Source organism: Oncorhynchus keta, chromosome 7 (genome assembly GCF_023373465.1).
Source record: "Oncorhynchus keta strain PuntledgeMale-10-30-2019 chromosome 7, Oket_V2, whole genome shotgun sequence".
Lineage (NCBI taxonomy): Eukaryota > Metazoa > Chordata > Actinopteri > Salmoniformes > Salmonidae > Oncorhynchus > Oncorhynchus keta.
Genome location: NC_068427.1, coordinates 10,715,804 through 10,739,037, shown reverse-complemented (window position 1 = coordinate 10,739,037; position 23,234 = coordinate 10,715,804). Strand labels below are relative to the sequence as shown.

The window sequence follows — 23,234 nt, the reverse complement described above, 5'->3', positions numbered from 1 at the left end:
TTCAGTTTACTTGTGTGGCCTGCATAGTCCCCAGACCTCAACCGAATAGAGCGTCTTTGGGATGAGATGGAACAGGCTGTTCGCATCATGAATGAACCGCTGTCCAATCTGCAGCAACTGCGTGATGCCATCGTGTCAGCATGGACCAACATCACTGTGGAATGTTACTGACACCTTGTAGAATACCCCAAATAATTCAGGATGTTCTGGAGGCAAAGGGGGGTCCGACCCAGTACTAGACAGGTGTACCTAATAAACTGGCCAGTGAGTACACACTACTGTTAGATCATTTTTGTTAGTCATACTGCACGATTCCTCATTTGTCATTTTGAAGCTTCTGTATTGCACTCACCTACAGCATACTATGATTCGCAGGGTGCATTTCGCCTCCCAATGCTCCGCCTGCTTTTAGCTTAGCTGGCTGGCTATCAAGCACAGACAAGGCTTAGTCTAAATATTTTGCTCACGCCATAAGTTCTGAGTGTATTTCATATTACTTTTGGGTTGTGAATTATAGTGCTTGGATGAATGTCATGCTGAATATCTGTTCATGCTATTGTCACCAATCAACTGCAACCCACAAAAAAAAGTATAATTAGATGCTAACTAGCTACGCTAACCATAAGAGTTACTGCATCCTAGATGGCATGCTAGCTAGTCCGACTGCTACATCCAAAATAATAGAGTTTGCAACAATAAAAGCAGAGTTTCATCTTAGCAACTGTCTTAACATGTAGGCCTGCCAGAAAGAACACAACATTGACTCTAAAATGTATAGGCAAATCATTAAGGAGTCCTAGTCTCAGCCTGTGTCTTTGGTGCCAACATTACCAATGCTAGCTAGCTAACTCACTAAACCTGCTGCACCTGAAATAGTGTTTTCAACAATAAGACAAATACAGCCTCAGCGACTGTCCAAGCAACCTTCCAACAACACTGGAGGCCTATTGGAATGAATAAAAAGGGCAAAATGGCAGCAGGAGCTGCAACTTCGTTTGGTGAGGGTGGGAGTGGTTTTGCCAAATGGAATCATTAAAGTTGAACAGAAAAATATTGGAGTAAGCAGACTATAAATATATTTCTAAGGGTTTCTGAGCCTCAATTTAAAATATTTACAAATGTTACAGACAACCAGAGCAACATAACGATCACTAATAATTGACTGTCCAAAAGGTATTAGTCATCTCAGGGATCCTACTGGAAAATGTCAGAAGCCATTTCTGGATTTGCTCATCACTAAACAGTCAGACATGAAACCATAAAATTACACAAACTGTGTAGGACATCAGTAAATACTTCATAATAACAACCAAATGTTGCCTTTCAAAGCTAGGGCAAGTAGATATTTAGTTGAAATGTTGCTGACAATTAGTTGAACAATCTACAAACCATTTATTTGGGACTATCCAAATAAAGTGTTACCATAGAAGCTTACCACAAACATTACAAATAAGACTAGTTATAAGGGTACTTATAGTGGTTATAAGGGTACTTATAACTTGCTTGACACTCACAGAATGTAGCAGATGACACCTATACTCCACATGTCTGTTGGGTAACTGATTGCTTCATAGTTGATCACTTCTGGGGCCACAAACTCAGGGGTTCCAAAAAGAACTTTCAATGTTCCAGAGTTTTCTAGGAGCACACAAGGGAAGAGGGTTTCAAGAATGAAATGTTGAAGTTTAGCATAGGAAGTTATTGAAAAGAAACATCATGATTCTGAATTCCTGTAACTTGACCAAAATTCCCAAGTTTTCAAATCACAGTTGGAATATTTCTGGAATCAGGAGGGAATAAGCAGGATATCTGGGAATCCTCTAACCAGGATTTCTGGGAAAGTTACCAGAATTTTGCAACTCTAATCCTGAAAATGTCTTCTGCACATGAGGCCTGGTTACCTAGTCTGCGTGCGAGGCCAAAGTCGATGAGTTTGATGGTGCTCCCAGTCTTGTTGACACACATGATATTCTCAGGCTTCAGGTCCAGATGGACTATGCCCTGCTTGTGGATGTAATGGACCCCATCCACGATTTGCAGCATGTACCTGATGACCTCTCTCTCCGTCAGCTCAAAGTCTTCATCGATGATACGCTCAAACAGTTCCCCACCAGAGATCCTGCAGAGGGAGAGAGAAAAGATGGTTAAGATCCTGCAATATAGATAATCACTGCCAAATATGAAAATCATTCACTGGATACCACATCCTTGTCAAATCTAGAGTATCTCGAATATCATTTTTCAGCTTACAAGGCATATCTAAAATTGGTACTAAGGACAATTGCTGTTTTTAATGCGAGTCAAGTGATCTTGTGTCAGTCAACTGTTTGACAATGCTATAAAAAGAAAAAGGGGAAATGTTTCAGTCGAATGTGTTTACATGTCTAAAATATTTGGCAAGTGAACTTTTTCAAAGCATAACCATATAAAAAAGCCGATGGTTCTGTCTGAAGTGTCTGTCTAGTAAAAAAATAAATCAGACGGAAATGTTGGAAATGGAAAACAAATTCCTTCCCCAAAATAATTTAAAAAAATTAAAAATTAAAATGATATCATCTTTAAACATACGAGTGTCATCATCTACTAAATAACATTTCTAGCCAAACTACTGTAAATAGGCCTGTGTCCTCCAAAGGGCACATATTCTTTATATAGTGCACTACTTTTGACCAGGCCCCACAGGGTAACTGAAATTAATATTATTTGTAAGATATAAAAGTGAAATGCAAGATACTCACATTTCCAAAACCATGACGATGTCCGACTTTCCCTCGAAGGCATCAATGCACTGGACAAGTTTGGGGTGATGGAGGGAGTTCATTATAGCAATCTCTTGTCTCACATTATCTTTCTCTTTGGCAGAGTAGGCTTTGATAAACTTTCCAGCCCAATGCTTTTTCGTTGCCTTCTCCAAAAGTTTAAATACTTGTCCGAATTTCCCCCTACAACATAGAAGACAAAAATGTTTTTGGGGAATCTGATAGAGGAGATCATGGATGAGAGGCATGTACAATAGGCCTATTGCGGACAAGTGTCAATGTAGATCAATACATTGCATGAAATATATGCCATTTAGCAGAAGCTTTTATCCAAGGCGACGTACAGTAGTAGGGCATACTCTGTTCATATGGGGATCCGGAGCAGAAATCGAACCAACGACTCAAGTGTTACAAGTGCAATGCTCTACTGACTGAGCCTGAGGAGCACAATTAAATAAATGCTTTGCTGACCAACGTTTGTAGATGGGTACTCACGTTCCGAGGCGCTCTTCCACGTCGTACAGATCCTTGACTTTAACATCTGTTCTAACAGTCACATCTCTGTAGTCTGGCTCCTTGTCTGAAAATAGGAACATGACACTGTGGAGTTATGACAGTGTATATATGCCTAGTCAGTCATAACACAATCACGTTGCAAAACAAAGGACGAAATAAAGCATTTTACATATGTGCTTCATAGGTGTTAGCAATTTTCATTTTTTTGAAGGAAACAATTATGTCGAAACATGGATTGGATTAGACATACCTTCATCATCCTCAACCTCCTCCTTTTCTGTTCGATAAAATTATAAAGAAATATCGTTAGTCATTGGTATGAATCAATAATCATTAGTATGAATCACTGTCCGACAATGTCAAGGAAAATAGCTTGTTAACAACGAGTGACAAGTGTAACCAATGAGTGGCAGTACACCAAAAGACCCCCACTTACCCTCTACATCCTCCTCTAGCATTGTGACAGGCTCAGACTCTGCACTGGGCTCGCCGATACCGTAGATATTGACAGCCCGCACCCTGAACTTGTACTGGCGTTGACCCAGCAGATTGTGAACATTATAGAAGGTGCTGTTGCAGGAGACCAGATCCTTCCACTCGTTGTCCACAGAATTCCATATCTCTAGGTTGTAAGACTGGACCGCGCTGCCCCCGTCGTAGGTGGGGCCGTACCATGACAGCGTGAGGGTGGAGCGGCGGATGTCTGAGGCGGCTGGAACACGGGCAGGGGGATCAGGTTTGTCTGGAACACAGAGGTCACACAGAGCCACTCAAGAGGTCAACGCTGAGTTCTGAACACTGGTCCGGGTTACATTGATGTGAAACATACTCCAGGCTTTGTCCCAAATGTAACCCAGTCCCTATATAGTACGCTACTTTTGACCAGATACCCATGGGCCCCGGTCAAAAGTAGTGCACTATTTAGAGAATAGGGTTCAATTTGGGACAAAGTCTAGACCCCCACTTCTCGGCCGCTGCACAGGCGCGAGTTGAGTTAGTCGACTCGTGAAGATTTGGACAGATGTAGTGCAAGATGAACCACCTGAGGGGGAGATCAAATGATAACAGTTCCAGGAAGGACAAACAAACCTTCCATTCACAAATGTCAGTACTCAGTAGTCACCATACACAAAAGCACAGCCGTGTTGGTAATGAAAAAAGGTTTGTCTGGCTATAGTGGCTACCTTCTGAACAGCCAACAACCATTCGTCAACAACAGTCTCACCATATCCAGTCAGGGCAGGGTGTCCATTAAAGGGCACAGTACAGGAGACTATACGTGAGAGCAGATGATCAGTGAGGAGGGAGGATCCACACGAAGTCTGGATCAGTTTTATGTACAGCCAGCTACAGTGCACTTTATTCTCCCTGCTTTGTTGAAGGGGTGCGAGCCATGTTACACAAGCTGTTACAAGCATACCCCCACTTAATCCACAGGGTTCCATTGTAAAACACCAAAGGAATCCGCCTCAAAGAGCACAGCTTGACACCAACAGGCTTGCAATGGTGGAGGAGTCAATGAAACTAATTATATGAAAAATTCTATACTAAAACCTCTATACGCCATACATGCAGTCGAAGGTTGTAATAGTAACGTGAGGATCATTACACATTAACAAGCATCTAAGTAGGGGGCTGCTTATACCAGTGTGTAACAAGTGCTGTGTCTCTGTACGCTATTAACAGTTCTCTGGGCACATAAACGGTTGCGTTTATGTGGAGCAGCTCAATAACTCGTCTCCCAGGCTGCTGCGTATTTTCCCTGAGTCAGGCTGGATACACTCCACTCTGACAGAAGTGGCAAAGGGCCTCATTAAAGCAACAGCTGAAGAGAAAGCACAAGCCTTAAAAGGCCATTGGAGATCCCTGCAGTGGCTTGTTAGTGTTAGGACCTAGAGAGCTCCAGCTTTCCCGGCCTGCGTACCTTCCCTTCCCCAACCACATTCCCCAAAGCTACAGGACTGCCATTTTTACGAGAGACGAACATGATGGGTAGTGGGGCGAGTTAAATCATGCGTTATAGCAAAAATAATTTCACAGGGAAAGATGTCGCAAGAGTCTTAATTGTCTTGTGAATCTCAATGATGGAGCTAAAAATGGCGTCACTGCCTCGAGCATAGAGGCCAAACTCAATACGGCCTGATTTGGATAAATGGAACATACCAACAACGGTGAGGTTGAGAGCAGCCTGTCTCACGCCGTAGTTGTTTCGCAACTCTACGGTGTAGCAGCCACAGTGCTCCTGCTGGCTGTCAGCGATGGTCAGTTTACTGTTGGACTCAGTGGTTTCAATGGTTAAATCACCTTTGACCTCTTGGATCTGCAGACAAAACCACCATAAAAGGTCAGTCATATCACAGAGAAGGAAACTTTCACTAAAACAGTTAGAGTTACTATAGTGTTATTAAATATATATACATAAATAATTAGAAATTGGACATGGTGGTTCATTTCAGGTGATGGTTGGTACAGACTTGTCCTTACTGGTTTGCGGAACTTGAGCCAGGTGCATTTGATTGGAGGAGCTCCTCCAAACTTACAGAGAATTTCCACCTTCTCTCCTGCCAGGATCTTCATGTCGTCTGGGAACTGAACAATCTGAGGTGGTATAGCTGGAACACACACACACACACACACACACACTTCAGCAAGAAACATCTCTATCCATCATCAGAACAAACCTCCAGGTAAAGCGTTCAGTACTCATCTGGCTCCCCCCGTCCACTGTTTGTCCAATAATCTGGGGGCTGAGATGGGTTGGCAGGGGGAATCTCCCATTGCTATTAGAGGCACCCTCAGACAGAGCAGGGAGCAGCTCTCACAGAGCAGCTGAGTTCAGCCAGTGTTTGGCACATGAGCTAGGCCCTCTAGCCTGAATGAGAGCTGGGCTGGAGCACAGGCTAGGGGGATCATCTATCCTGCTTGTTGACATTTGGGTCGTTCTCTATTAGGCCAGAGAGTTATAGTACAGGGGCCCTATGTATCAAGTGCTCCAGAGTAGAAGAGTTGATTTAGGATCCATTTTGTCTTTTTGGACAGGGGGAGCTGATCCTACTTCAGCACTCCTACTCTGAGAAGCTTGGTACATAGAGATACCTTTTGCATGTATGAGGAAGTATTTCTTACCCTGTTTGGGAGGAGTCTTTGTATTCGGTTTCTTTATCCTTGCCTCACCTGGAAAAAATAAATTATTACAAATTGGGAAGGCCGCAGTTGTCAATGCAGTTGATAATGGATCAATGAGATTTGATATAAATGACTCCCATTTGTGAATCTTCAACGCAATTATTCAAGTAAAATGAATATATTGATCAGAACCCAGACTGATTCTAAAAATGGTGTGTAGAATTCGCATAAATTAACGTCATTGCAATTGATTACATTGTGAGCAACAACAGCAGCCAAGTATCAGTAAATCAAAGTTTAAGTTCACATTCTTTTCCCAACATAATCACTCAGTGTTCCTGCACCAATATAGCTGGAATCCAGTTGTTACTATTGACAAGACTTATTGATCAAAGCATAGATGAAGATTGAATTTGTACAGCTCATTTACCACAAGTTTCAAACACCAGTCCAGTTTGTAGGCTAGCCTCTGACGGAGCACATACTGTGGGAAATAACACATTCGTACATTCAGAATCCTTGTTTAAAGCAATTGCCTTTATAGTACATCTATAAAATCATTTTGGTTTTATAACCACTTATGAGTTCTGAAGACTTAGGCGTATAGTCTGCCATAACTAGTGTATTATAAAGGCATTATGAACTTCATAGAAAATGTTAGTTCTTCCCAGGACAGTATATGGGAACCGAGAACAAACTGTCTGATAAGTGAACTTGGGGGAGGGAGCTATTCTATTGTGGATGTCCTGGAAGAAAGTGCTGCCATGTCCTTTGGTAATTTGCCTTTTTTGGTCATGAAAAAAAAAAAAAGGATTCAGGAAATAGCTCTTGGCACAACATACATTACATTTGATTGCCGTCAAGAATGAATGTGACAGTAAAAACAAACTAATGGAGCTAGTGAGGAGCAACACGGAATATTAACCTTGATGAATTACAGCTTAGGCTCGCAATGTCTTTTACTTCCCTCTTTTCTGCATGAGATCCTCCTCTCTGGAAAGAACATCCTTTTTACAACAACTATTTTTGCCCAGTGTACTGAAACAAAACATGAAGCTGATAAAAAGTTTAATTGCAAATACAGAAAATGACAGCCAAACAAAGAGAACAGGCTTTTAAACACACTAAAATTGTTATGAGCTGAATGGCCGTGAAAGGGTTTAATGCGGGAAATAGTGTACTCTTTAAAAGCTTGTGTTCATGAAGTTTCCAAAACAAGTAGAGAACTTAAAAAGGGGAAATCCACTCTTTTGGTATTTTTTTCTAAATGCTTTGCATGCTAGCAGTCAAATATTCAAGATATTGGACTTTCAAGAAGCAAAATGTGTCACAGGCCACATCATGATGCAAATACATTTTGCATCATGACAACGTGATGGGGCCGGTGACACTTTGCATCTTGAAAGTCCAAAGTCTTGTAAACTTGACTGCTGACATGCAAAATATGTCGCGACTGTATCAACAGCGGACTAATGAAAAAAAAAAAAAAAAAAACACCAAAAGATAGATTCTCTTTAAAGAACAACGAATGCTTAATTAGTCCAGTTGTAAAGTTCACATACATCAGTTCAGTTCTGAATTCTAAATAAACTACTGCACCCAGCCTTTGCGCTGCAGTTAAAAGGTAGTGTCTGTATTCATGGGTACCAAGGGAAGCCAGGCTTCCCCCAGAAATGGTCTGTTTCATAATGTTCCTTCATTTCGCAAGAGGCTGTATCTCACTAGAGAAAGCATCAAAGTGAGCGAAACAGTACCCGTCTGACTCTGTCTGGTCAAAAAGAGTATGATGTTGTTGCCATCCATAGCACTGAATTCAAGAGAAGCCAGTGAGCATTTGACCTCCCTTGATTGAAAAAATATAACAGTTTAGCTCAACGCTGATTGGCTGAGTGAGCTCAACTGTGAATGGTCCTGTCACATCAAAACAAAATCTAATAATATTAAAAAGTGTCAAGGGAAGCCAGTTTGGATTTGGCCTGACTCCAATCACATCGAAAGCAAAATTGAAAGTCATTGACAGAAAAAACTTGAATTGTTGCATCTCGTTGTGTTGTGGTACTATGTTGACTAGCTAAAATTGCCTCTCGTAAATTAGCCATGGATGGAGACTTGGACTTGTACGGACTCGGGAGAGGTGAAGGTTGAGAGCCACGCGTCCTCCAAAACACAACCCAACCTAGCCGCACTGCTTCTTGACAACGCACATCCAACCCAGAAGCCAGCCGCACCAACGTGTCGGAGGAAACACCTGGCGACCTGGTCAGCGTGCACTGCGCCCGGCCCGCCACAGGAGCCGCTAGTGCGCGATGAGACAGGAATATCCCTGCCGGCCAAACCCTCCCTAACCCGGACGACGCTAGGCCAACCTCCCTAACCCGGATGATTTGTGTCGCCCCGTGGACCTTCCGGTCGGGGCTGGCTGCGACAGAGCCTGGGCTCGAACCCAGAATCTCTGGTGGCACAGCCTTAGACCACTGCGCCACCTGGGAGGCCCGGTCCTTAATGTGTCTTTAAAATAAATGTGAGAAATATCGGTGAAAACACTGATGCTAAAATATTGATATAATAACCATATTGAAGTAAACTTGGACTCCCACTATGACTCTTCGGGAATGTATGCAGTTTATTAGGGTTGGGGCTACAGATTAAATAAATTGTGAACTTCACAGGGTTGTGAAAGTGCAAGGTGATGAGCTTGATGCGCCAATAAATATTAAGGGTCTTATTCTGGTGACAGTCGATGCATGGCTGCCGTTTGACAATTAAAAATAATCTTGCTTTGGTCCAAAATAAACTAATCATGCATGGAAGTCAAACGGTGTAAGTGAAAGTCAAAAGAGCATTAAGCTCATGTTTTCCATCTGAATAAAATTGATCAAACTAAGCACATGTAAATATGTCTGCCAGCTGTTGGTAGCCAACTGCTGATGCTGTCATACTATAGATCAGGGGTATTGAACTCTTACCCTACGAGGTCCGGAGCATTCTGGTTCTCTGTTCTACCTGAATCAATTGCAGCCACCTGGTGTCCCAGGTCTAAAATCATCACTGATTAGAGGGGAACATTTTTTTTTTTTAAACAGTGGAACTGGCTTCAAAGTCCACAGTTGAATTTGAGGGCTATGGATACAGTGCATTCAAAAAGTATTCAGACCCTTTCCATTTTTCCCCACTTTGTTACGTTACACCCTTATTCTAAATTTGATTATTTTTACCCCCCCCCCCTAAATCTACACACAATACATCATAATGACAAAGCAAATTCAAGTAAATAAAATGTGCAAATCCATTAAAATATATACTTTTACATAAGTATTCAGGCCCTTTGCTAGGAGACTAAATTGAGCTCGGGTACATCCTGTTTCCATTGATCATCCTTGATGTTTTGACAACTTGGAGTCCACCTGTGGTAAATTGAATTGATTGGACATGATTTGGAAAGGCACACACCTGTCTAAATAAGGTCCCACTGTTGACAGTGCGTGTCAGAGAAAAAAGTAAACCATGAGGTCAAAGGAATTGTCCATAGAGCTCTGAGACAGGATTGGAAGAAGTTCGGTATTACCAAGACTCTTCCTAGAGCTGGCCGCCTGGCCAAACTGAGAAATCGGGGAGAAGGGCCTTGGTCAGGGAGGTGACAAAGAACCAGATGGTCACTGACAGAGCTCCAGTTCCTCTGTGGAGATGGGACAACTATCTCTGCAGCACTCCACCAAATAAGGCCTTTATGGTAGAGTGGCCAGACAGAAGCCACTCCCCAGTAAAAGGCACATGACAGCCTGCTTGGAGTATGCCAAAAGGAGCCTATAGGACTCTGACCATGAGAAACTAGATTCTCTGGTCTGATGAAATATGTATGAACTCTTTTGGCCTGAATGCAAAGTGTCACATCTGGAGGAAACCTGGCGCCATCTCTACAGTGAAGCATGGTGGTAGCAGTATCATGAAAACCTGCTCCAGAGCACTTAGGACCTCAGACTAGGGCAAAGGTACACCTTCCCATCTACAGTTCAACCAAACCGCTTTTTTGTGTATCCTTGAAAAACAGCCAGCCAGCCCAGACATAGTGGACATTCACACATAACAAATCAAAACGCTAGATAAATGGAACAGCGTTTTCAGGAAATAATCGACTTTGGTAGCAAAAGGATCAGACCAGCGCCATAAAAATTATACACTGCTCAATGTACACATCACAGACAAACTGAAAATGGCCCACCCACACAGACAGTGTGGTGAAGGCGCAACGGTGCCTCTTCAACCTCTGGAGGCTGAAGAATTGTGTCTTAAACCCTCAAACTTTTACAGATGCACAATTGAGAGCATCCTGTTGGGCTAGATCACCGCCTGGTACGGAAACTGCACCGCCCACAACCGCAAGGCTCGCCAGAGGGTGGTGCACAACGCATCACAGGGGGCAAACTAACTGCCCTCCAGGACACCTACAACATCCGATGTCACATTACGGCCAAAAAGACCATCAAGGACAACAACAACCCGAGCCACTACCTGTTCACCCAGCTTCCATCCAGAAGGCGAGGTCAGTACAGGTGCATCAAAGCTGGGAGAGATTGAAGAACAGTGCATAGTGCCACAATGCATAGTGTCAACTGTAAAGTTTGGTGGGGGAGGAATAATGGTCTGGGGTTGTTTTTCAGGCCCCTTAGTTCCAGTAAAGGGAGGTTAATGCTACAGCATGCATTGACATTCTAGACGATTCTGTGCTTCCAACTTTGTGGCACCAGTTTTGGGAAGGCCCTTTCCTATTTCAGCATGACAATGCCCCCGTGCACAAAGCGCGGTCCATGGGTCGTCAAGATTGGTTTGGAAGAACTTGACTGGCCTGCAGAGCCATGAACCCCATCAAACACCTTTGGGATGAATTGGAATGCCGACTGCGAGCCAGTGCCCGACCTCACAAATGCTGTGTGATTAAATGGAAGCAAGTCCCCGAAGCAATGTTCAAACATCTAGTGCAGGTGTGCGCAACCCCAGTCCTCTGGGGCCTGATTTGTCAACATTTTCTCCATCCCTTGCAAACACAGATAATTAATCAAATTGCATTCTAAACTAAAGATCATGATTAGGTGATTATTGGAGCCAGGTGTGTTAGCTGGGGTGTTGCAAAACTGACACCAATCAGGCCCTCGAGGACTGAAATTACCAACCCCTCACTAGTGAAAAGCCATCCCAGAAGAGTGGAGGCTACCCCATATTAATGCCAATGATTTTGGAATGAGATGTTCGACAAGCAGGTGTCCACATACTTTAGGTCATGTAGTGTAACTCAAGAAATCCCATAAATGTTGTCAAGGTGGTCTTATGTCACAAATTTACATCCAACTAAGACGTTTGCAGTTTTGCTCAAGTGAAAAAATGTACATGAAAACAATTACTCTCGTGTTGAATGACCCCTACTGTTGACCAATCACCGAAGGGGCATAGACTTTGGCTTGCCACGTTATATTTGTGCACGAACAGCCCCCCCAAAAAACAAAAAAACTTGGCGAAGACCAAAACGTCACGAACTATTCCCGAACTGTTTCGGATGGAAAGCATGTGGACGCCTTCAGCTGAGAACTCCACAATTACAATCCATTGAGATGTGATGTACATATTGTGAAGTGGAAAATTCTCAGTTACTTGCTACTAAACTGTTCTTATGCCAGCACCCAGGATATCAAGCCTTGAAGGCTCACGGTCCATATGTGAGCTTCAGAGCAGTTGCACCATGTTACCCAGCCGGAGACGTGTTGAAGCTGTCAAAACCAGTCCGGCCTTAACCCTTCCACAGAGCCCTGATCTGGTTCCTTCTCACAGGCTTGGAGTCAGTTCTCTCTACTTTCATTGTGTTTAGACAATCTGGAGACATTGCACTGCACAGGCCTGTATCACAATCAGTTTTTTTTAATCGCCCCACCCCCCCAACATGGAATCTAGAGAAATCATTGAATTACCTGATGAGCACACACTCCATCATAACAGAGTGAGAACATTACATCTCACTTGTCCAGCATTGTTACGAGCTGTCAAAAGGAGTGGAGGGCACAGATGAAAGAAGTTTGATATGAGGTAAAGGAGCGGTTGAGTGTCCCGATGGGACAGTGCATTCTGAGCTCTCCAGGACCCTGCAGTGCTGGACTGTGCCCCCGAGCGCAAGTTAAATAAATGTGCAGGGGTTAGAGTTTTCCAGCGGGGATGAAAAAGCTGCTTGTTTTCATAGCACTACACCACTGACGCATTTCCCATGGCTCACCACGCTCTGCGGCTGTAATGAGACACAAGAACGAGCAACAGGGACTGCTTTAGAATAACCATAACATGGCGAATAACATCGATAGCCCACTCGATAAAGCACTTCGACGTAATACGACCATGCATCTGGATGAGAATCTGAATCAAAACATTTACATTTTTGTCATGTAGCAGACACTCTTATCTAGAGCGACTTAGTTAGTGCATTCATCTTAAGATCGCTAGGTAGGACAATCACATATCACAGGCATAGACAGTACATTGTTCCTCAACGTAGCTATCAGTAGAGTTGGAGCTAGAAGGGGGGGTCAAGTGCAAGTGCTAGTTGAGTGTTGAGAATGATTTAAGATACTGTTTGGGTTTCAGACGTTTTCTGCTGGGACTCTGCTGTCCTAGCTTCAGGGGAAAGCTGGTTCCACCATTGGGGTGTCAGGACACAGGAGAGCTTGGACTGGGCTCCCGTAGGGGGGAGGGCCATGAGACCTGAGGTGGCAGAACAGAATGGTCGGGTTGGGGTGTAGGGTTTGAGCATAGCCTGAAGGTAAGGAGGGGGCAGTTCCTCTTGCCGTTCCGTAGGTAAGCACCATGGTCTTGTAGTGGATGCGAGATTTGACTGGAAGCCAGTGGAGGGTGCGGAGGAGCAGGGTGACCTGAGAGCACTTCGGAAGGTTGAAAACTGGACAGGCTGCTGCATTCTGGAAAAGTTGCAGGGGTTTAATGGCACAAGCGGGGAGCCCAGCCAACAGCCAGTTGCAATAGTCCAGAAAGGAAAGGACAAGTGCCTGGATTAGGACATGTGCCTCTTCCTGTGTGAAGTAGAGTCGTACTCTACAGATGTTGTAGAGCATGAACCTGCAAGAGCGGGTCACTGCTTTGATGTTTGCAAAGAACGACAGGGTGTTGTCCGGGGTCACTGGGAAGGCGACTGTTGAGTTGTCAACCGTGATGGATAGGTCTTTGAGCAGGCAGGCCTTCCTCAGGAAGAATAGCAGTTCCGTCGAGGTTGAGCTTGAGATGGTGGGCCAACATCCAAGTTGAGATATCTGCCAGGTACGCAGAGATGCGTGTTGCCACCTGGGTGTCAGAAGGGGTGAAAGAGAAAAGTAGTTGACCGTCATCCACAGGTAGCCTAGTGGTTAGAACATTGGACTAGTATCCGAAAGGTTGCAAGATTGAATCCCCGAGCTGACAAGGTAAAAATCTGTCGTTCTGCCCCTGAAGGCAGTTAACTCACTATTCCTAGACCGTCAATGAAAATAAGAATTTGTTCTTAACTGACTTGCCTAGTTAAATAAAGGTAATAATAGCAATGATAGGAGAGAATGTGAGGATATGGTGGAGCCGACTGACTTTGTGTATAGGGAGAAGAGGAGAGGGCCTAGAACCGAGCCCTGGGGGACACCAGTAGCGAGAGTACGTGGTGCAGACACTGATCAACTCCACGTCACCTGGTAGGAGCGGCCTGCCAGGTAGGATGCAATCCAAGAGTGTGCAGAGCCTGAGGCATCCAGCCCTGAGAAAGTGGAGAGGAGGCTCTGATGGTTCATTGTGTCGAAGGTAGTGGATAGATCTAGGAGGATGAGAACAAAGGAGAGAGAGTAAGCTTTGGCAGTGTGGAAAACCTCTGACACAGAGAGGAGCAGTCTCGGTTGGATGACCAGTCTTTAAGCCTGACTAGTTAGGGCCAAGAAGATCATTCTGAGAGAGATGAGAAAGTTGATCAGAGACAGCACGCTCGAGTGTTTTGGAAAGAAAAGAGAGAAGGGATACAGGTCTATAGTTTTTGACGATGAGTCAAGTGATGGTTTCTCGAGGAGGGGCGCAACTCGAGCCATTTTGAAGTCAGAGGGGATGCAGCCAGTGGTCAGGGATGAGTTGATGAGGGAAATGAGGTCTCCAGAAGGGAGGAGATGGGGTCGGGCAAGCAGGTTTGTCAGGCAATTTCTTTAGGAGGGGAGCAAAACAAGCCCCTTGATCCTGGTTGATGTGTCAACAACTACCTGCAAATTATGAGCAGTCAGCAGTTCACACACCAAGTCAGCCACTGGGAAAACAGGCAGCACTTAAAAGTAGATGGCCCTAGCTAGCAAAAAGACAGACAAAAAACTTAAACACTCCTACGGATATCAGGAGTCCTCCAGCTATAGAATGAAGTTATAAAACTAACGTTACATTTGGCAACAATAAGCTTTCTATTACCATGTAAAATAACAAAATATGTAAGAACTACAGTATAAGCACTGACACCAACTATCACAAATCGGAGTTATAGCTTCACATGACATCCAATACCACATTTGGAACATTGTAGTGAATGAATCATTCTAAAAACAGAATTATACCCGACGCCGGACTAGAAAACATTTTCCTTGTTTCAAATCTACCCTACTTGGGAATCCAACATCAAAAGAGATTAGCCTTAATAAATCTGGGGCTCTTGTGTCAGGTCTCAGCCTCCTGCTTTTATTTAACTGCTCCAAACTATCCTACAGCTCTGAGTTTTGTAGCTTGTTGGGGTCAGGCCACATTCCAGCAGGACAAAAGCGTATCCCAAAGCTGGCAGATTTTCTGCAGAACCTCCAAGTATTGGAAAAAGAGGCCGGAGCATGTGCTTCTGGCTGAATCAAGAGATGGCTGAGGAACAGGGAGACGCGAGCCTTACATGGAAGTTCGGGAGAGGAGGTTGAGTAAGCGGGGCAGCAATGCAAAGGGTCTCTCGCTCTCGCTTCCTCCCTTTCCCCCTTGCCTTTTCCTCTCCCTCCCTCCTTGGGCTTGTTTTAAGTGCCAGCGAGTGTCCCGGGCTTAAAGACAAACAGCAGTCAATTAGCTCTGTCAAACATCACAGAGGAGGGGTGTCGTAGTGGCCTCTGACCCCTGGAAGGAACCATCCAGGCTGAAGGGCGAAACGGACATGCTTCATGCTCAGCCCTAAGCGTGCCCGATCCAAAGCCTTTTATGTAAAGGAAGATTTATGTGCTTGATTCAGAAGGAGGATTCGGCTGTTTTTTTTACAGGCTTACATCATTAAATCATATGGAAAATAATGTGCAGGGGTATAGCACATAACTCTGTCAAACTACCTATGCATTCCTCAAGCTTGGAAAGATTAAGAGGACTATTAAGATAAGCACATCTTCTTAGTCATCTTTTCTAGTAGTGTAAATCGAACCTACTTCGGATAAAACATTTACTGATCGCTATTTACACCTTATATCTGTCCTTTGTTCTCTACATACTGCAAGCCGATTACAGGGTAAGAACAATATATATATATATATATATTTTTAGTTCACATGCTATAAAAGTGCCTGAGCTCGAGGAGGCAGACAGGCTGCAGCAGTGGGGAAGGCAGATCCCATGCCGCTCCTTCTTTGGGGAATAAGCATATTTTGGAAACTCACTCTCGGAGGTAGGGATGGATGGCTTCTTGCTCTTCTTGTCAGCTGCTGTCGAGTTTGTGTCTGTAGGATCTATGGGAGAGGAAAACGAAAACATGTTTCAGGTCACGGATTTCCACACATTATTATTGCCATTTCTTTCATGCTAAAAATAATTCCCTACGAATTGTATCAGTAACTAAAAAAAACTAACCATAGTCTTGTACAGTACTTTATAGAAATCAAATCTAAGTTTATTGGTCACTTGTTTTCCTAACACCAACAGTGCAGTAATTCAAAATAATACACATCCGAAACGAAATGTAGACATATCATAACGAGCAATGTCAGCGTCCGGAATATAATGGTGTGTATAGACCGTGTGGACAGTGCACCATACATGAAATGAACCAGTCAATGTTAAAAATGTAATGATTCCCAATGGACCATTTAAAGTGAACTGAATCATTGAGATATGCCCCTGTATCCATCTTTGTCTCTCCTGCTAAACATATTTTATCTCGACTCATTTTACTAAATGGCATCCCCCCCGCACCTCTCTGATTCAGTTGGGTTAAATGCGGAAGACACATTTCAGTTGAAGGCATTCAGTTGTCCAACTGACTAGGTAACCCCCTTTCCCTAAATTACATTTCATAATCTCATATTTTTGTATTGATGGCAACAGTAGTATAAGTATGCGACAGTTCAATCAATGTGTATTGCGAATTAATCTAAAACTAGGATTGAACCGTGCGTGCCTGCCTAATGTTTTGATGCAGGCCTGTTAGTGAGTGCTGGGGGGCTGGGCAAGGCGGACGTGCAGTGGGAGCCTGGAACAGGGACTCCAGCTCGGCTAATCTGGCCCATGTAATTGCAGGAAGTGACTAGGGTTATGCCGGGGCAGCCGGGAGTCCAAGGGGGACTCATGGGAGTGGGACACGGCAGCCAGGAACAACTCACCATCCACCAGCACCATGCAGGAACACTCTGCTTTACCGGCCGAGTTCTCCACCCGGCACTTGTACTGGCCCTCGTCCTCGGGCAGGGCCTTGTCGATGGTCAGGGAGCACTGGCCTCCTGCAGGAAAACACACACACATAGAGGACCTTAGCTAGAGTAGCCCCAGTACACACAGAGAAACTTTGTCACTGTGGCCCCCAGTACACACACACACAGCGGCCCCCAGTACACATAGCGGCCCCCAGTACACACACACAGCGGCCCCCAGTACACAATCACATCCATAGCCACAGTGACCCCCAGTATACAATCATATTCACAGTGGCCCCGAGAACACACAACCATAGCTACAGCGGCCCCCAGCACACACACACAACCGTAGCCAGAGTAGCCTCCATTACTACCCAACGGCTCCATGAGGACATAACTCACATACTACTTTTGTTATGGTGGAACGTAAATGAAAAAAATGCGCATTCTTCAACATGACCCACAGTGACACTAAAAGGAGAATAAAAATGACCTGCGGGGGGGTGGGGGGGGTCACCTATACATGATTCCATTATTTCATTAGACGAGGCCCTGACTTGGCTGTGTGACGGTTGAGATCTGGGGCTGTGTCACAGGACATAACAGCTGGTGGTTGAGCAGTGTGCCTAGTTATTTTTCTGTGCTGCTGCCCGTTGATTGTCTTGTTAAATTAGCCCTTACCCATAGAGCTGGTCAAGGGGAGTCATTCGGTTGAACTCAATAACAGACAGGCAACTCGCCGTTGTCATCGTCAAGCTATGGGACCAGAGCAACGCTTAACTCCTGCCTCAACTCTGGACTGAACTGTTATTCTGACAAAAATGCACTCTAACTGGACTGACAAATACTGGTTCAAGATAGCCAGAGTTTCAGGTATCTGCATCAACACAAACTGCCTGAAATAACAGAGCAGCGATTATGGACGAACACGTCCCAAATTACAGCTCGTTCTCTATGCAGTGCACTATTTCAGGAAAAGGGTGCCATTTGGGACGAACACGACATCTGTGTTGGCGGTGTGTCAGGGGACCCCCAAGGAGCCCAGAAACAGGGAATCCTTTGGCCATTCTTACTCTACAGTCGATTCATACCACCTTGTAAATATGTGGGGCTTTCTACAAGGAGACAATTACAAGCACCCAGAACAAAACAATTCGGCACTATGATAACATCGACTCCCTCTACATACAGGGATATGTTTCCATCATATCCCATATCGAATGCAGCGGTGCAAGAGGGGAAACTCACTGTCTGTCTCACATCACTGTCTGTCACACTACTTCATAATATTAGAAGCCAAGCCTCCACAAACACATGGGATGCGAAATACATACGTAGTGCACTATAAAAACCTAATAGGGTGCCATTTGGGACGCAGACATGGTCGGCCTAGTAGTGGTCCACATACTTACCTTCGTTGGACAGCTTGATGAACTTGGAGGGCTTGATGACCTTCCCGTCTAGAGTCCAGGTAATAGTAGCTGGGGGGTCACAGGTCACTTGACAATGTAGCCTCAGGCAAGCCCCGTCCACCACGCTCATATCACTCAGCTTCTGACTGAACAAAGGCTCCTTTCCAATGTTGTTACTCTCATCAATAATCCCACCTGCCACGCAGTTGATAGCGTTCTTCTCCTTCTCAGTGGCAGCAGGGGCTTTCGGTGTTGCTGCTTCTGGAGCAGGGCTCTCCCCATTCTTCTCCAAGCTCGTCTGATTCTTCTTGTTGGCCAGAACCGATCTGAAATCTGTAGGCTCTCCTTTCTCAGTAGGAGCGGTACCTGGTTTCGGGGAGGTGGCGGTGGTGCCCCCTTTTTTCCCTAGCACATCTCTAAAGTCCACCTGCGTGGGAGCGTTGACCTTCCTCTCATCTTCAGACAGTGTCTTGGGCTTGCCCCCTCTGGGCTGGAGCTGGCCCCTGAAGTCCATCTGTTCCGCCGTGATCTCCTTCAGGTCCTCCTCGGAGACGCTCTTGGTGGTGACTTTCTTGCCCAGCACCGTGCGGAAGTCACGCTGCTCAGCCTCCTGCAGGCGGATCTGGTCCTCGCGGTGCTCCTTGGTCTCCACGCGCCTCTTCAGGAGTCCCCGGGCTGTGCTTGGCTCTTCTGACCCCTGCTGCGGAATGGAGCTGCTGCTTGGTGGTTCTCTGCCTCGCACTGTCCCGTCCACTCCTCCCACACGCTGACAAGGCTCAGGGCTGCAGCAACAGAGGGAGCGAGGTGTGGAAGAGGAAAAAAAACAGGGGTTGTTTAAAAGCCCCGGCTGGCTCAGCCTCCACTAGTTAATTGGGGGAGATACACAACTCAACATGTTACATCAGAGATGACTTCAGTAGCCTTATAAGGGCATGCACCCTGAACAGGGCCCCAGCCCCCAGGCTTTGAACAATGGCACAGCTGGAGGAGGTACTGTAAACTATTTATTTGGTTATATTCAGGGATTAAGCGGATTTGAAACTGGGGTCTGGGGAGGGGAAGGGAAGGCAAAAATAGCCCAGGTTGAGGGACCTCGACAATAAAGCAGTAGGCTAGTTAGTTACATACGTTTGGTGCTCTCCACTGGACACCACTGCACCATCACTGACCACCAGAGTGGCAACACAACTGCAGTCACCCACTTTGTTCCTAGAAGAGAGGATGAGAAAAGTAATGGAAAACTGGGGAGGAGGGAGTGTTTTAATTGACCATAACTGGTCCTTTCAGACCAAATCCCTCTAAAAAAAAGGGACAGCATCAAGAAGAGGGCTTGTGTCTCAGTGATGGCAGTTTTAGATGACCTTAACATGACTTTTCAATATGTAACCCTAACCCATGTACTATAATAACCAATCAAAGCATAACAAAAGATGTAAAGTGAAACATTCAAGTCATCTACTTTATAAGGAGTCCTCCCACTATGTCCCAAATGGCACCCTATTCCCTATGAAGTGCAACCCCTGGTCATCTAGTCAAAAGTAGTGCACTTCATAGGGAATAGGGTGCCACTTGGGATGTAGAAGCCTACCTCAGGCTGATCTCGTAGTCCCCGGCGTGGTGGGACCGGACTCGTCTAATGAGCAGGGACACCACATCCTCCTTCTGCAGTATCTCATAGTCCAGGTCAGTGGTCACCACCTGGCCCTGCTTCATCCAGCTCCACTGAGGGAAGGGGTCCCCAGCGATGGCACAGGACAGCAGGACATTCTGGCCCAGGTAGGCGGTGGTGGGCTTGAGCTTTGTGATGAACCAGGGCTGGACCCCATCCTGGGGCTCTGGAAGACAGACATGGATAACCAACAGGTCATTATGGCATGAACAGGGTTGCAAAATGCTGGTAAAGTTACCCACATTTTTGTAACCCTAGGCATAAACTACGTCTGCTACAGTTTAATACATACAATTTCACTTGACACACCGAGCTATCTCAAGTGGAGTTAGCTAGGCTGCTAGCCTACCTTGTACAGTGAGTGAGACCTCTGTGCGAACCTCCCCTACTTTGTTCCAAGCCTCACAGGTGTACTTCCCAGTGTCCTCAGGGAAGACTTCCTGGATGAACAGACTGCATTGGTTCCCCTTCCGCTCAAAGTGGAAGTCCTCAGACTCCTGGATCTCCTTCCCATTGTGGAGCCACACAATCTCTGGATGAGGATTCCCTACGACCATAAAAAAGGTCACATTAATCCTTGTGTTTCATGTCCACATCATTTCAACATGTCTAAAATGGGATTGTGTAGATCAATAGTGACTTTAAGATGATTTGGACCTGGGTTAAGTTAAATTCAGAATGGAGTTGAGTCAATTGGCCACAATTGCAACTAAAGGTATCATTTAATTACATTTGTTTATTTTAACACTTTCTGGTTCATATACAGTCCATGAACCAAAGACCAGCCCAGCTACTATTGATTATTGCCTATGGGAGAGCCACCCCTTTAAAAGGAAAGATTCACCCATTTTGAATGTTAGAACATCGCTCGGAGATTCACAAATACGATCTATCAATTCCCAGGGCCATTTCCCGGCTGTATTTCTGCCTGGTTGAATGCCGAATAGCTCAGATACACATGAAAACATGAACTTTCTCCTGGAAATCGATATAACGTCACTCAGATGCACAAATACAATATAATATTCAAAATGGATGATTCTTTACTTTAAGTAGAACTGAAGTCTGACAACAACAAAAAGATGGTAAATGGCCTTTATGGGATGTCTTCATTTATCCACCATCTTTGACCTTACATCTCAAAGCAAAAACTTGTTCAACATTGAGTTATAATCAAACTAATATTTGAAATGGTATCTTTTCTTTATTACAAACCGGATGGTTCGAGCGCTGAATGCTGATTGGCTGACAGCCGTGGTACTGTGTATCATACTGTATACCATGGGTATGACAAAACATTTATTTGTACTTTTCTAATTATGTTGGTAACTAGTTTATAATAGCAATAAGCCCCCTTGGGGGTTTGTGATATGGACAATATACCCCGGCTAAAAGCTGTGTCCAGGCAGTCCGTGTTGCATCATGCACAAGAACAGCCCTTAACCAGGGTATATTGGCCATATACCACATCCCCTCGGGCCTTATTGGTTAAGTAAGAGGTGAGAGATACTTTTGGCAGAAATATTTGCCAAAATAATGAGACTTACGTTTCATATGTTAGTCGAATTTCTTTGAATTGATTCTACTTCCTCTAATTCAAATTCACGGTTTGGACAAAAAAGTAAAAAAGTAAGCATTTGGAGACAGTGGACAAGTAAACAAAACCAAAGTACAGATTTCAGTCTCACCTTGTCCACAGACCGCTTACATGGTAAGGAATCTCAAATCATATTCTTTGGGTGAACTACCCCTTTAAAATTGTGCCCTATAGTAGCAGGCCGTTATGACAGGTTGTATTACATAACACACTCAATGATATACAGTTGTCTTGCATAATTGTATGCATTTTTTCACATAGGCATGATCAAAATAAAATGCATGTGCTTTAATGCTATTAGAAATCTTTATAAGAAAATAAAGCAAGAGACCCTCCTACTCCATCACTATTCACATTAAAAAGACTAGGTCTAGAATAATGTAAATCATACGACGCATTACTAGTGACTCCTCCCCCATGCAAACAACCTCAGTGGGATAATGAAGATTACGTAATAATAATAAGTGATAATACTCAGAGTCAATCCATCCCCTCAGGTCACACATTGGAAGGAAATGGAAATGCAGAAAACACCCGAAAACCAAACAAGTATCTCTGGGGGGCCAAGCAGGAAATACCAGCTTCTAAAGCAAACAGTCGCTGAAAACACACACGATGAGTTTTCCATTCTGATTAATGGGAATCAGGGCTAAAACGAGACACCCACCAGGGTTGTATTCATTGGGGTGCACCACAGTAAAATGTTTTTCAAAGTAAAGGTTATTTTTTTAATAGAGGGGGGCACATCTTGGACTTGTCCAGGTAGTCCCTCCCCTGTTTGTCTGTTTTCTTCCGTTTGGTGCCTAATGAATACGACCAGAGAGGCCTTCTCTTACCTGTCACCTCCACGGTCATGATGACTTGGCTACCGTCCATGACTTTTAGATCCTTCAGACCTCTGAGAAATACAGGGGCCGATGGCTTCTTGGTGTCGACTGCATTTGGAGGGTCCGTCCTCTCGGCACTTTTCTTAGCTGAAATGTAACATTTGCAGGGTTACTTTTTACAGAACAGGAACATGAGTAATTCACTGAACAGCACACTAAGCCTAGAGAACTAAGGACGGTTAACTTTACCCCAGTCGACTGTCATTGTGAGGGAGCTGGCCTACTCTAACAGTCAAAAGGCTTAAAACAGATAAAAAGGAGGTACATTTTTTTATTTATTTTTTATTTTAAAACTGCAGAGCAAGTAAAAACCAGAAAAAAACAGCCTTGCTTGGAGGACTCTCCAAACACTTCTGACACAGGTTAAAAATACATTAATTCATTAAGCTAATATCATCTGCACCTGTGTCAGTCCTCCAGTGTGAAATTAAACAGCCAACAACTTATTAACAAGACAATTAGCAGTTGGGTGTGTGCATATGTCAATCAGTGCAGGCTATTGGGAGTTTGTCTTTCTGTTCATTTTCCATTCCAGTCAAAGACATAACATTACTTGCTTCACAGTTAAATATGCTATATTAAGAGAATCTTCTCCAAGTGAAGGTCTTTCCTTCACAGTCATGTAAATAAATATTACCTCAAC

At 44.4% G+C, this 23,234-nt stretch overlaps 1 protein-coding gene across 4 annotated transcripts in view; it reads right to left on the bottom strand.

The window, feature by feature from the left end:
- LOC118385968 (myosin light chain kinase, smooth muscle-like) overlaps positions 1–23,234 on the bottom strand; it is an 82,883-nt gene that overhangs the window by 9,110 nt on the left and 50,539 nt on the right. For all 4 annotated transcript variants that reach the window (XM_035773250.1, XM_035773252.1, XM_035773249.1 and 1 more), the window contains 16 exons: positions 22,541–22,678; positions 20,457–20,654; positions 20,027–20,273; positions 19,567–19,647; positions 18,439–19,220; positions 16,997–17,113; positions 16,058–16,126; positions 6,402–6,449; positions 5,760–5,887; positions 5,439–5,595; positions 3,712–4,017; positions 3,526–3,552; positions 3,255–3,339; positions 2,739–2,942; positions 1,902–2,119; positions 1,515–1,638 (listed from right to left, as the gene is read on the bottom strand). In XM_035773250.1, coding sequence (XP_035629143.1) covers positions 1,515–1,638; positions 1,902–2,119; positions 2,739–2,942; positions 3,255–3,339; positions 3,526–3,552; positions 3,712–4,017; positions 5,439–5,595; positions 5,760–5,887; positions 6,402–6,449; positions 16,058–16,126; positions 16,997–17,113; positions 18,439–19,220; positions 19,567–19,647; positions 20,027–20,273; positions 20,457–20,654; positions 22,541–22,678 — 2,929 coding nt within the window. The remainder of the gene's footprint in view (positions 1–1,514; positions 1,639–1,901; positions 2,120–2,738; positions 2,943–3,254; positions 3,340–3,525; positions 3,553–3,711; positions 4,018–5,438; positions 5,596–5,759; positions 5,888–6,401; positions 6,450–16,057; positions 16,127–16,996; positions 17,114–18,438; positions 19,221–19,566; positions 19,648–20,026; positions 20,274–20,456; positions 20,655–22,540; positions 22,679–23,234) is intronic.